The sequence below is a fragment of the Oryzias melastigma genome, linkage group LG20 (genome assembly GCF_002922805.2).
Source record: "Oryzias melastigma strain HK-1 linkage group LG20, ASM292280v2, whole genome shotgun sequence".
Classification (NCBI taxonomy): domain Eukaryota; kingdom Metazoa; phylum Chordata; class Actinopteri; order Beloniformes; family Adrianichthyidae; genus Oryzias; species Oryzias melastigma.
This window is the reverse complement of record NC_050531.1, coordinates 2,657,037-2,670,383: the sequence shown is the minus strand read 5'-3', so window position 1 is coordinate 2,670,383 and position 13,347 is coordinate 2,657,037. Positions and strand designations below refer to the sequence as shown.

Here is a 13,347-nt window from a genome sequence, read left to right as displayed (position 1 = left end):
ACGTTAGCAAGAAGTTATTGGTCCGAGAATCTGTCAATCAAACGTTTGAGGTGAGCCCGGTGGGCAGTACACACTCTTATTGAGGCATCTGATTGGCTGGTTTATACCTTCAATAACTTAAAGAAAGTTATGATTAGCAAGAACATGTTAAAATAAAAACAGACACCAGAGCAAGAATGTTTATTCTGAAAAACTGAGTAATATTAGAGCTGCCACAAATGATTATTTCATTAGTTGACTAATCAGGGATTACTTTTTCCGATTAGTCGACTCCTTGGGTCATGTGTAAAGTGGATGTAAGCATCTTAACCATCATTAGCTTTAAACTAACTAAAAACTAAATATATAGCATTACCTGCGATAATGCTAGTGTGAATGCTGTGAGCTGAATTTGGCTGCTGAAAATGTTAGTGCTAATAGCTGAAGATGCTAAAATTGATGGCTTAAAATGATAGCTGAACTCACTGAAGCTAATGACTGAAAACACGATAGCCAGCTAAAATAATAGTTAAATGCCAAATTAGCCTAAACAACTTAAAAAAAGCCTAAGTTAGCCAAAATAGCTACTATGTAGCCGGAATATTAGCTAAACCCAAAAATAGTCTAAAAAACTGAAAAAAATCCTAAATTAGCCAAACTAGTTGAAACGAGGTTTTAGTTTCCTCTCACTCCAACTTCTCTTCTCCTGAGTCGGAATAACCCGTGTGATCTTCTACGTTTGGAGAATCTTCTCATGTTCTTCTGCTTTCTGTTCACAAAAATAATTTGCAAAGAAAAGGCTACATTTACTCTGTTGAAATGCTGCAACAACAAACCATGATACTCCCACCACCGTGCTTCATATATCAATGAGACAGTTGAGCCTTTTCTCCATATTTGGCTCATAAATCCGAACATTCGTCAGTGTTTGTTAAAAGTTTAAGATCCTCAAAGCGTGACTCATATCTTAATCAGGACTTAAACGTTTGATTTGAACGTTTTTTCTGCTTAAACTTCAGACTTTTTGAATGTTTTTTGTTTGTTTCTGTGAATATCAAGAATTCTTTGAGTGTCTCAGAAGTCTTGTGGTGAAGCTCCGGCCTGAGGAGGACTCGGACAGAAAAGCTGTTTAGCCGTTAGCTTAGTTTTTCTGGCCCTGCAATCTGATCCATCTGATTTGGTGATCTCTGTGGTAACATCTAAAAAGTTTAACTTTTCTTTTTTTTAACAGAACTTCTTCTTTTAAGTGTGCACATGCTGATAGACATTGTCTGAAATCTTTTATTCTGTGTCAATTCTGCTGTGATTTTCCCTTTTTATCAGGTTTTTTATGTACGCAGAGAGAATTCTGGTTTTGTGATGTGTTTTCTCTTCTACAGAACTTTGAAGTTTTGTTTTTTTTATATGTAAAATGTTTTATAAATACATTTGAATAGCTTAAAAAAAACTCCAACAGTGAAGAATTCTGTCATAATGTAGAACCAGGTGTGAACAGAAGACGAATACAAATTTAATAAAACGCAAACAATATAGAAATAAAACAAACAAAAAAAGGTCACAGGTTTTCGATAACTTCAACTAGAGAAATGTGTTTCACGAAAAGCTCGGATGTTTCTGGAAATAGTGTCAGAGTCTGTGAATGGACCTTCGGCAGCGTTTGAACTTGTTTCCTGTGACAGCTCTGCTCTCAGCTGCTGGTCTTCATCCTCACGCCACATTTCTGCCCTCAGACGAACCCTCCAGTCCCAGCCTCGACCTGGACAGCACGCACATCCCCGCCTCCGTGGTCATCTGCGGGACGCCCGCCATCACCACCATCCCGCCCAGCCCCACCTCCTCCTCGCCGCTCATTCGCCGCCAGCTGTCACACGACCAAGGTACCGTCAATCTTCTGGAAGAGCATAGAAACATCGCTCGGCAGATGAAAGGAAGAGTTCACGTGACTGTTTGATCCTCTTTTAATAGATTCTTTCCGTCTCACAATTGTCGAGTCAGATTCGGGTTCTAAAACCGAGCGGTCCAAGTCGTACGACGAAGGTCTGGACAACTATCACGACGGCAGAGGGTGAGTTCTTCATGGACAAAACGTGTGTATGTTTTACTCGTGAGGAATAATAGGAGCCACGACTTTACCAGATGGTTCCTGAGTACCTTCGATGTCGGTTCTGAAGGTGATCTGGTGTCCCAGCGGCTTTAAGGAGATCAGGATCCTCACAGATCAAACCAGAGAAATTAAATTACCTGCGATAATGTTAGTGTGAATGCTTTTTGCTGAAAAGGGAAACGCAATTTGCTTTAATTGTTGAAGGGATTTGCTGAAAATGCAAAAGCTATGTGCTATTTGTGCTGAAAAATTTGTTGTAAAATTGCTTAAAAATCCCTTCTTCTTCTTCACCTTTCGGCTTATCCCATTTTTGGGTCACATCAGTGATTTGGCAGAGTTTCGACGCCGGATGCCCTTCCTGACACAACCCTGTACTTGAAGGGGACAGGGACCCAGTTAGGCAGCAGCGTCAAGGGTCTTTTGCAAAAACATTTAATGTGTTGCTTAAATATGAGCTAAACTCCAAATTAGCCCAAAAAACCTTAGTAAATGCCAAATGAGCCAAAAAAGCTAGAATATGTCTAAAATAAAAGCTAAACTCCAAAATAGCCAAAAATTCCTCCGAAACTTTATTAGCCAAACGTGTTAGCATGTTGCTAAAACAGAAGCTAAATTCCAAATTAGCATAAAAAAAATCTCAGTAGATGCCAGATTAGCCAAAAAAGCTAGCACACTACTTAAATACTAGCTAAACTCCAAAATACCCTAAACCCTCCTAGTAAACTAAATTAGTCAAAAATGTTAGCATGTTGCTAAAATAAAAGCTAAAATCTTAATTAGCTTATAAAACAAATTATTCAGAAATGTTGGCATGTATCTGATATTAGCTAAACTCCAAATTAGCCTAAAAAACTCCAGTAGATAACAAATTAGGCAAAACATTAGCATGTTGCTAAAATATTAGCTGAACTCCAAATTAGCATAAAACCTCAGTAGATGCCAAATTAACCAAATAGGAAAAAAAAGCTAACTCATTGCTTAAATATTAGCTAAACTCCAAAGCAGTCTAAAATTCCTCCGTAAACTAAATTAGTCAAAAACTTTAGCACGTTGCTAAAATAGAAGCTAAACTCTAAATTAGCCTATAAGAACCTCAGTAGATAAAAAAAATAACCAAAAACTTTAGCATGTTTCTAAAATATTAGCAATTTTTTTGAAAATTACTATAAAGATGAAAACATATTATATGAATATATTTAAAGTTTTGTTGCAGGAGAATCACTTTAATGTGAATGATTAGTAATCAACTATTTAGTTTCAGTTCATTGATTCAGAAACTTAAATAAAAACTGAGCGATAGAAGTTTAATAACAAAAAAAAAATTACTTTTTCACTGTTAATATTTGCTCATTTCTTCATTTTGTGCTTCTAACCAGCAAATTCAGCTTCACTTTTAGTCTTTATTTCATTTGAGAACAACAAACTGTTTTTTTTTAGATCAAAATCACTTTTTTTTTGGCCCATGAGCTTTTGCTCCCAGAAATCCAGAGATGTTCCCGCTCGACCTGAAAACAAATCCAGATGTTTTGTTTTAAACGTTTTTTTCTCTGGAGTTCAAATGACTGGTTTCTCATAAATGCATTCATGCTTGTAACTCCATCCTTTCCTTGTGTTTAGGAGATCTTTGATACCAGGCCTGAAAGGTTTGAGGAAGGTAAGTTATCCAGAGCCCGGCGGAGTGCCGGCTCTTCCCGCCTCCTTTCGCATCACTTCCTGTTCAGCTCTGGGTGGCCCAGAAGCCAAACTGCTCACTCTCATAAGTGAATGTGTCCTGGAACTACGTTTACGTGTTTGAGCGCCTGTGTTTGTCTGATGCGCTGCAGGCGATAGACCGCTCCTCGGAGGATTCCGGCTCCCGGGGAGACTCGTCGTCCGACGTCTTCTGCGACGCCACCAAAGAGGGTTTCCTGCATTTCAAGCAGCTTCACACAGACAAGGGAAAGGTGAGTTCCCGCTCAGCCCCAACCCATCTAAGAGTCCACGCAGGTGAATTCCATCTCTGCGTTTGTGTCGCTCAGCGTGTGGGAGGAGGCATGCGGCCGTGGAAGCAGGTGTACGCCGTGCTGAGGGGTCACGGCCTCTGCCTTTACAAGGACAGAAAAGAGGGACAAGCTCACGCCAGCTGCCAGACGGCGGAGGAGCCGCTGCAGATCAGCATCAAGGCCTGTCTGATCGACATCTCCTACAGCGACACCAAGAGGAAGAACGTCCTGCGGCTGACCACGTCCGACTGCGAGTACCTGTTCCAGGCCGAGGACCGCGAGGACATGCTGGCCTGGATCAGGGTCATCCAGGAGAACAGCCACCTGGATGAGGAGGTAAGAGGAGCGTCCGTCCAGATCCAGAGGGGCGGAGCCGAATCTGGGGTCAAATCAGGACCAGCTTAAAGTGAACGAAAAAAGAGATTGAAAACTTGAAAAATAGACATTGTAACTGAAAAAAAAAATTGTACATTTGAAAAAAAAAAAAAAAATTTTGAAAATGAAAATAAAAATTAAAAAAAACTTAAAATTTTGACAATTTGAAAAAAAAAAAGAAAATGTGACAATTTTTTGAAAAAAAAAAACAGAAAAACTTGAATAAAAACACTATAAATGTAAAAATCACCAAAAAGCATCCATTTGTAACAGCTGCTGTTTGGAATTTTCACTTGTTTTCTGTTTTCAGTTTCATTTCTGATCTTTGAGTTTTTGCTGCTGAGATGAGCCTAATTTTACGTGGGGGCGGGGCTTTGCGCCACCAAAAAAGTCATAGTTTTGAGACCCAAATAGCCAATTTGAAGAAAAAAACAAAACTTTAAAAATTGAAAATTGAAAAATGAAATAATTGCTTTCTAAATATTTTTCTTTTTCAAAATAAATATTTGTGTTGCAAACACTAAAAGGTATTTTGAAAGAAAACATTTAAAATCGTCCTTATTTATTTTTTTAAATTTAGCATTTTGTTTGCAATTTAATATATTTTGATCTCAAAACTTTTGTTCTCAATCTGGTGGCTCAAAGATCACTTCATACTGAGGTGACGTCATCTATAAATATATTTCAGAACTCTTCAAATATTCATATTAAATCCAAACGTAACCTCTATAGAAAACTAAATCCTGATGGAAACTTTTTAAAACAAGTTATTCTTCTCATCAACCCACAAGAGCGTCTCGCTCTCGTACTACAAACAGGTGAGAGCATCTTCTGGACATCTGTTGTAGGTAGTTAGTGAGCGCTTCTTCCTTCTGCATTTAGAGACTTGAAGCTTTAGTGCCGGGGCGTCCAAACGTTCCCCCCAAAACACCACATGATGTGAGGAGAGAGCAGGTGGTTCACCTGTTCTCACTCACTGCCGTGTGAGCTCAGGTGTGTGCACTACTTCTCCTTCTGCTGTAGTGAAGAATTCATGATAAAGAATTGAAATAAGCTTCAGTTTGGACGCCCTGCTCTAGTGCTGCCTGAAAATGTTCCTTAGAAAAAGCTGATTTTTCCTGTTTTTCCTTCTTTTTTGTTGTTTTCTCTTCAGAGTTTTATTTCTAAATGTTTTGTTTTTACTATTATTCTATTAAACATCTGCAACAAAAACCATGTTAATTCTGCTGGCAATCCTAAAACAATATGGAAAAAAGCAAAATAAAGAGCTTTTAAGGTCAAATACAAAAAGTTGAAATGTTTGGGAAACAATCAAAACAGAATCAGTTTTATTTATTAAAGAACATGTAGAAAACATTATCATACATTTTTTATGAAGAGCCTTCAGTCCACACTGATAAGGTAGAGGTTACCTGTGGGTTCCATGGTTACCCATTGTTATGGTAGTTATCTACGGTTTCCCATGACTACCTGTGGTTACACATGGTTCTGGTAGTTACCATTGGTTTCTGTGATAACCTGGGCTTGTCTGTGGTTCATGTGGTCACCCAAAGTCACTGGTGGTTTCCATGGTTACTTGTGGTTACCTGTGATGTGGATTGTTACCTGTGGTTACCCAGGATCCCCGAAATTAACTGTAGTTCCCATAATTACCTGTGGTTACACATGGTTGTGGTAGTTACCATTATCTGTGGTTTCTATGGTCATCCAAAGTTATTGGTGGTTTCCATGGTTACATGTGATTGCTTGTGATGTGGAAAGTTATCTACGGTTACCCAGGGTCACTGTGGTTACTTGTGGTTCCCATGGTTACCTGTGGTACCAGTGGGTACCCAAACTTGCCTGTGGTTTCCATGGTTACCCATGGTTCAGGTGGTTAAGATTTACCAGTAGTTCCCATTGATACCTGTCGTTACCAAGGTTACCTATGATTACACATGGTTCAGGTATGGTTTCTGCGATTACCGTAGCCCACCTTGTGATTGCCCATAGTTACTGATGGTTTCCATGGTTACATATGGTTACCCGTGATTTGGCTAGTTACCTACTGTTACCCATGGTTCCTTTGGTTACCCATGCTTCCTTTGATTTCCTGTGGTCCCCATGATTACCTGTAGCTACACGTGATTCTGGTAGTTACCACAGGTAATCAATGGCTCCCGTGTTCACCTGTGGTTGCTCATGGTTATCTGTTGTTAGCCGTGGTTACCAATGACCTTCATGGTTATCTGGTTAACCTTACAATCTGTCTGTAAAATCTTACGCTGACCCTATAACTCCTCCGACCTCCTCAGAGCGCCGTCTTCAGCAGCCATGACCTCATCAGCAGGAAAATCAAGGAGTACAACACCCTGATGAGGTAAGCTCCGGGTGGGGGGGTCGACTGTGGAGCCGCTAAGTTCTAACGAGTTTGTGTTTGTAGCCCAACAGGCAGCAAGAGCGAACCCTCGCCCAGAACGTCTCGCCAGTCGCTGAGCATCAGACAGACGCTGCTGGGAGGAAAAGGAGACGGCAAAACTCCAAGTCCTCAATCCCCCAAAGCTGACGTGGAGAAGAGGAGCATGCTCAAAGGCACGGCGGGTTTACCTCTGAGAGGGTTCTGGAGCTCTCCGTGTCTTCATGATGCTCTTCTGTCTCCCCTCCACGCCTGCAGACGACACCAGCCCCCCCAAGGATAAAGGGACGTGGAGGAAAGGCCTCCCGGGACTCATGAGGAAGCCGTTCGAGAAGAAGCCGTCCGCAGGCGTCACCTTCGGAGTTCGGTTAGACGACTGTCCTCCGGCACACACCAACAAGGTGGAGCAGACGAGAAGGCGGAGCCTCAGGGCGCCATGGCGACCCCTCTTAAAGCGTCTCTCTCTGTGTTCCAGTTTGTGCCTCTGATTGTGGAGGTTTGCTGCAAGCTGGTGGAGGAGAGAGGTCTGGAGTACACCGGCATCTACAGAGTCCCCGGCAACAACGCCGCCATCTCCAACATGCAGGAGGAGCTGAACAACAAGGGCGTGAGCGACATCGACGTGCAGGACGACGTGAGTAGACCTGCCGCCATTACTGATCGACTAAGGGACTATTGAAATCTAATAGTCGATTAGTCGTTACTTATTATATGGAGTCAGAGTGTAGTAAAGTTGGAAGTCATAATGGCATTCTGCTAGCTTTATGAACTATTTTGGCTTTTTTTTAAGGTTTTTTAGGCTGTTTTGAAATTTAGATAATATTTCAGCTACATGCTAGCTATTTTTGCTAATTTAGGCTTTTTTTTAGGGTGTTTTAAAATATAGCTATCCTTTAAGCTACATGCGAGCGGTTTTAGCTAATTTTGGCTTTTGGAAAAGTTTTTTTGGGTAGTTTGAAGTTCAGCTATTTTTAAGCTACATGTTTGCTGTTTTAGCTAAGTTAGGCTTTTTTTCACGGTATTTTAAAGTATAGTTATTCTTTAAGCTACATGCTAGCAGTTTTAGTTAATTTAAACTTTTTTTGTCAATTTTAAAGATTAGCTATTTTTTAAGCTATATGCTAGCTGTTTTGGCTAACCTATGTTTTTTTTTCCTAATAGGCTAATTTGACATTTAGCTAATGTTTTCGCTGGCTATTAGCTTCAGCATTTTCAGCTATTAGCTTCATCGATTTCAGCCATCAACTTCAGTGTTTTTAGCTATCAATTTCAGCACATTCAGCTGCTAAATTCAGCTATTTCAGACAACTTCTGAGTTTAGCTAATATTTCAGCTATATGCTAGCTGATTTAGCTAATTTAGGCTTTTTTGTCCATTTTTGCATTTAGATAATATTTCAGCTGCATGCTAGCTGATTTAGCTAATTTAGGCTTTTTTAAAAGATTTTTTAGGGTATTTTGAAGTTCAGCTATTTTTTAAGCTACATGTTAGCTGTTTTGGCTAAGGTGTTTTTTTCAGTTTTATAGGCTAATTTGGCATTTATCTGGAATTTTAGCTAGCTTTCAGCTTCAGCGTTTTTAGCTATCAATTTTAGCATCTTAAGCTGCCAAATTCAGCTTCAGCATTCACAATAGCATTATTGCAGGTGATGCTATATATCTAGTTTTTTAGTTAGTTTAACTCTAAGGATGGTTTAGATGTGTGTTTTACATCCAGTTTGCACATGACCTGATTAGTCGACTATTAAAATAATCGTTTGTGGCAGCTCTACTTTAAACCAAACTAAAAACTGTTTTTTAGGAGCCGCAGACAGAACTCCATCCCTGAAATGTCTTTGTTTCTTCACAGAAATGGAAGGACCTGAACGTGATCAGCAGCTTACTCAAGTCCTTCTTCCGTAAACTTCCAGAACCGCTGTTCACCAACAGTGAGTGGAGTCGCCACCTTGTGGGTAAGCTGGGAGTTACAGCTGATGCTGACTGTGACGCTGCGCTGCAGGGAGGTACGCGGACTTCATCGATGCCAACAGGATCGAAGACCCGGTGGAGAGGCTGAAAGTTCTGAAGAGGCTGGTGAGCAGAACTTTCTGTCTTTATAACCAGAACCTGAGCAGAACCTCAGACGTGTTGTTGACCCGCAGCTGCACGAGTTACCGGACCATCACTACGAGACGCTCAAGTTCCTGTCCGCTCATCTGAAGACCGTCGCTGAAAACTCTGAGAAAAACAAGGTTTTTACTGTTTTTCTGCTGGTTTTGTTTGGACTCAAACTGCAGCAAAAACCGAAAATGTTTCATTTCTGTTCAGATGGAACCGAGGAACCTCGCCATCGTGTTCGGCCCCACTCTGGTCCGGACCACGGAGGACAACATGACCCACATGGTGACCCACATGCCGGACCAGTACCGGATCGTGGAGACGCTGATTCAGAGCGTGAGCTGCAGATCCGTCAGGACTCGTCCTCCCATGAAAGCAGCAGCAGAACTCTGATGATTTCTGCTCTTTTCTAGTACGACTGGTTCTTCACAGACGACGGGAACGGAGATCCGGTGGTGAGTTCAGGCAGATGCCGCAGTTTAATCTGTTGATTAATGTTCAACAATGATAAAGTATGAAACCAGAAATGGAGGAAAAAATAAAACTTTACATCTTTGTAGGAACATTTTATTCTGAACAGATTTGATCTGTAAAGCTGTTAAAAAAGTTTAAGGAAAATGTATTTATGAATTTTAGTGTTCCACTTTGAATTTTCTGAGTTCAGCTTCCTTTAGTTTTAGATTTTCTAAACCAGACCAGGTTTAAGCAGCATCTCTGTCCTTTAGATGAAAAGCTCTTACTTTTGTGATGTACTTTCTGGATGATTGTATGAAGTTAAACCAGGATCAGCTCAAAGTGAATGAAAAATCTGTGGAGCCCCTCAAAGGACATAGAAAAAATAAAATCAATAAATGTATCTTAACATTTAAGTAATATTTTATTTCTGGTTACTTTACATAAAAAAAAATTTAAATTAAATTTTTAGAAAAAATTCGGGTTAATAACTAGTGGAACACCAGATAGTAACTGAAAAAAAAAATGTTTTCTAAATATTGAATTAAAAAAAACTTTTTTTTTTCTAGTTACCATCTGATGCGCACCTGATGGTAACTGATTTTGTAAGAACTGAAGTCTAAAAAAGAATTCGGGTTACTAACCAGGTGTTCTCCAGTTACCATCTAGTGCGCACCAAACTGAATTTTTTTTTCTAAAATTTGAAGTAAAAAAAAACAGAATTTTGGTTACTAACTGGTGGCACCATTTTCGGATATGGAGAAAGCGAGATGAGCAACATCGCATCTGAAAACATTTGTATTGTTAGCACAAAAATATTTTTTGAAGCAAATATTTAATATTTTCATTTATAATTATGAAGTTTTATTCTTAAGACGTTTTGTTTTCAGTTTATGACATTTGTATCTCTGTGACTTTTGTTTGAAATATGGTGGCACAAACATCTCTGGATGTTTTCCATCGAGTTAACTCGATGCTCTCCGTTTGAGCGTCGACCTCCTGGCGGCGCCCGCCGCTCCTCGCTTTGAACTCTCCTCCGTGTCTCCAGACGGTTTCGCGGGAGGAGAGCGCTGTGGAGTCTCAGCCCGTCCCCAACATCGACCACCTGCTCACCAACATCGGCCGCACCGGAGCGTCGCAGGGCGAAGTGTCAGGTAACCGTGGGGGTCACGCCCCCCCGCCGTTCACGTTGATGATGCTTCCTGAGGCTTCCTTTTGCTTCCTCTGCTAAGCCCCGCCCCCAGCTGGCTGAAGCAGACAATGTTCCTGCATCCCTGAAAGATGCAGCAGGTTGTCTGGCTTTGCTTTAAGCTCCTCCCTAAGCAGACGGCGGATGTCCCTCCCCTCCAGAGCTTCCTGTTCTGGCTGACCCCGCCCCCTTTTGCTCTAACACGCCGTGTTCTCACCAATAGATGTTTTCCAGTGAAGGGCCACCTCTGATTCCTCTCTCTAGTGAGGCTCTGTCGGGTGTCCTAACGGCTTTCCCACCATTCACACATACTGATCTTGACACAGGCCAAGTGGGAGGAGTCTATCACGCCGTGATGTCACTGATGGACTCTATAATGTCTGTGATGAGCTGGAACTGTAGGAAGAAGGAGGATTGTTGCCCGCAGTGTAGCTGCCTAGTCTGCAGGAACCCGCAGATCTGTTAGAGCCAAAGCGGCGTTCCTGCGGCGGCCGCACGGTACTGTACGCCGCCCCACGCCGCACCTGACTGTCAGGCTGGTGCGGGTGCTTCTGTCTGAACGCCTCTCCGCTGTCTCTCCTCACTGTCCTACACGCTGGCCGACAGGAGAGGCGGCACGGTACGGTTCCTACGTCTGTGCGCCTGCATCGTGCCGTCATGTGTTACCGTGGGGGGTTCAGGGGGCGGGGCTTCCTCACACACACACTGAAGTGGTCACAGAAGAGACGGCCCGTCTCGCCTTCCTTCGCTCGCACTCTGCCTCTCTCATGTAGCGTCCTCCTGCACAAAGCTCGCCCCTCTGTGACCCCCGTCACCTCCACGCCATTTCTGCCCTCCATCACTTCCTGTCCTCATCCTGTCGCCATGGCAACTCTGTGCTCTTCACTTCGTCTTGTCTGTGAATCCACCAGTCGCCAGTCGAGAATTTGTTGTTTGTGTGTTTTTTATGTTTCTCTCAAAAATTGAAGTAAAAAAAAATGAAAAAAATAATTTCTTAATCATTAAAAACTTTACATTACAGTTTTAAACGTTTATTTCAAAAGTTTTAAAAATGTAAAATATAAATTGAAAGCATTTATACAAAAAACTTAAATTCCAAACATCTGGTACAAACAAGTTCAAGAGGAAATCCAAAATCAATCACTTCCTGTCATTTTCAGCCTCACAGAATTTATCGTCTTTTTGTTTTGTGAAGTTTTTCTTTTATAATAATTTACTGTCAGACGAATTAATTTAACTTTGAGCTACAACAACTTCCTGGCTGCACCTTCATGAAAAGAAAAGACTAAATTTTAGTTTTTGTCAGGAACTTTGATTTCAACAACATTTAAATTTTTAAATATTTTATTTTTTATTCTGAAATGGTTTAAATTACGTCATTTCTGGTGTCGGTTTGGACCCGATTTAATAAAATAACTTTAAAAATCAACAGAATTAAAATCATTCATGGATTTCAGACTCCTCCCCCTCCAGTCATGTGACCCTCATTTGTCCAGTAATGATACAAATTCTGATTCTACTTTCTATACTACAGGAAAATGTAAGTGATTTCTATCGGTTTGATTTGTTGGTTCTTTGGATTAAAGTTTTTTTTACTATTTATATAAATATAATATATAGATTTATTTTTGCATCTTAAAGTAAAACTGACCCATAAAACCATAGAAGTTACTAAAGTTAATAATTTAAAAATTAATAAAGCAAAAATAATTTAAGAAATGTGTTTTAAAACCTCTCAATACACAATAATATTTAATTTATTTATTTGATTCTCTTAAAGGTTTTTTATTAAAATCTAAAGGAGTACTGTTTTAAAAAGCCCAGAGACCCACAAAACATGAATAAATAAATGATTAAACTAACATTTCAAACCTAACGAGAAAACAGAGATGAGAAAAACATTGATGATCAGTTATTGATTTTAGTTTATTTTATTTAAGATTTAAGTCAAAACCGACTAAACTCTGTGGATGGAAACAGAAAGCTGTTGATTTATCAGCTTTATTTAAAAAGATAAAAAGGGTTTATGTTTTCACAGACGATATGACTACAAAGAATTAAAGTTAAAGAATTAAATAAATTGAATTAAAGTCAAGAAAAACTGAATAATCAAGAAGAGCGTAAATATAAAATAAATACATAAAAATGTTAAAGACGTGTTCTTCAAAATAAAATATTGGTTAAACAGTTTATTCAGACTTGAATCATTAAAAAGTAAAATAAATATTTTTTTATCTAATTTTGTTTAAAGCAGAAACTGTCAGAACTTCTGGATCGAGTTTCTAGTTTTAGAATTAAACTTTTAATTTAAATTATTTATAATTTAGGTTAAAAATGTGGATTTTCTGGTTTGAGGAGAGAAACTCCCGTAAAGGAAACGAGGAACTCGTTAGCGTTCTGCGCTCTGGCTGCTCGCCGCTCTGAGGCGCCGTGCGGCGCTCTGACGTCACGCTCAGGTGCGTCTGACCTGCAGGTAGAAGCGCAGCTCGCCGTCTGTGTGCAGCATGGCCTGTCTTCACCTGTGCTCCCACCTCATCAACGTCTCCTCCCCCTCCGTGTAGCTCCTCCCCCTTCATCTGTGACCTCCTAACGTGACCTTCTCCCGTTTTTTCTCCGCAGATTCTCCGGCTAGTGACTCTGCTAAATCAAAGGTGAGTGAAGAGAAGGCGGAAGTAGGCGGAGTCAAATGATCAAGTTAAGCTAACGTCAGACAGATGAAAGCCTCCAGACTGTAAAGTAGAAGCGCGTGCATGTTGTGATGAGCGGCGGGAACG

General features: G+C 40.4%; 1 protein-coding gene across 1 annotated transcript in view; it reads left to right on the top strand.

Moving 5' to 3' along the window:
* LOC112151547 (rho GTPase-activating protein 21) overlaps positions 1 to 13,347 on the top strand; it is a 51,911-nt gene that overhangs the window by 36,704 nt on the left and 1,860 nt on the right. The window contains exons 9-24 of the mRNA XM_024280527.2: positions 1,710 to 1,856; positions 1,945 to 2,044; positions 3,701 to 3,737; positions 3,907 to 4,026; positions 4,102 to 4,401; positions 6,735 to 6,799; positions 6,863 to 7,011; positions 7,094 to 7,236; positions 7,311 to 7,469; positions 8,684 to 8,762; positions 8,834 to 8,907; positions 8,976 to 9,065; positions 9,142 to 9,267; positions 9,345 to 9,386; positions 10,433 to 10,538; positions 13,193 to 13,234. Of these exons, the coding sequence (XP_024136295.1) occupies positions 1,710 to 1,856; positions 1,945 to 2,044; positions 3,701 to 3,737; positions 3,907 to 4,026; positions 4,102 to 4,401; positions 6,735 to 6,799; positions 6,863 to 7,011; positions 7,094 to 7,236; positions 7,311 to 7,469; positions 8,684 to 8,762; positions 8,834 to 8,907; positions 8,976 to 9,065; positions 9,142 to 9,267; positions 9,345 to 9,386; positions 10,433 to 10,538; positions 13,193 to 13,234 (1,779 nt within the window). The remainder of the gene's footprint in view (positions 1 to 1,709; positions 1,857 to 1,944; positions 2,045 to 3,700; positions 3,738 to 3,906; positions 4,027 to 4,101; positions 4,402 to 6,734; positions 6,800 to 6,862; positions 7,012 to 7,093; positions 7,237 to 7,310; positions 7,470 to 8,683; positions 8,763 to 8,833; positions 8,908 to 8,975; positions 9,066 to 9,141; positions 9,268 to 9,344; positions 9,387 to 10,432; positions 10,539 to 13,192; positions 13,235 to 13,347) is intronic.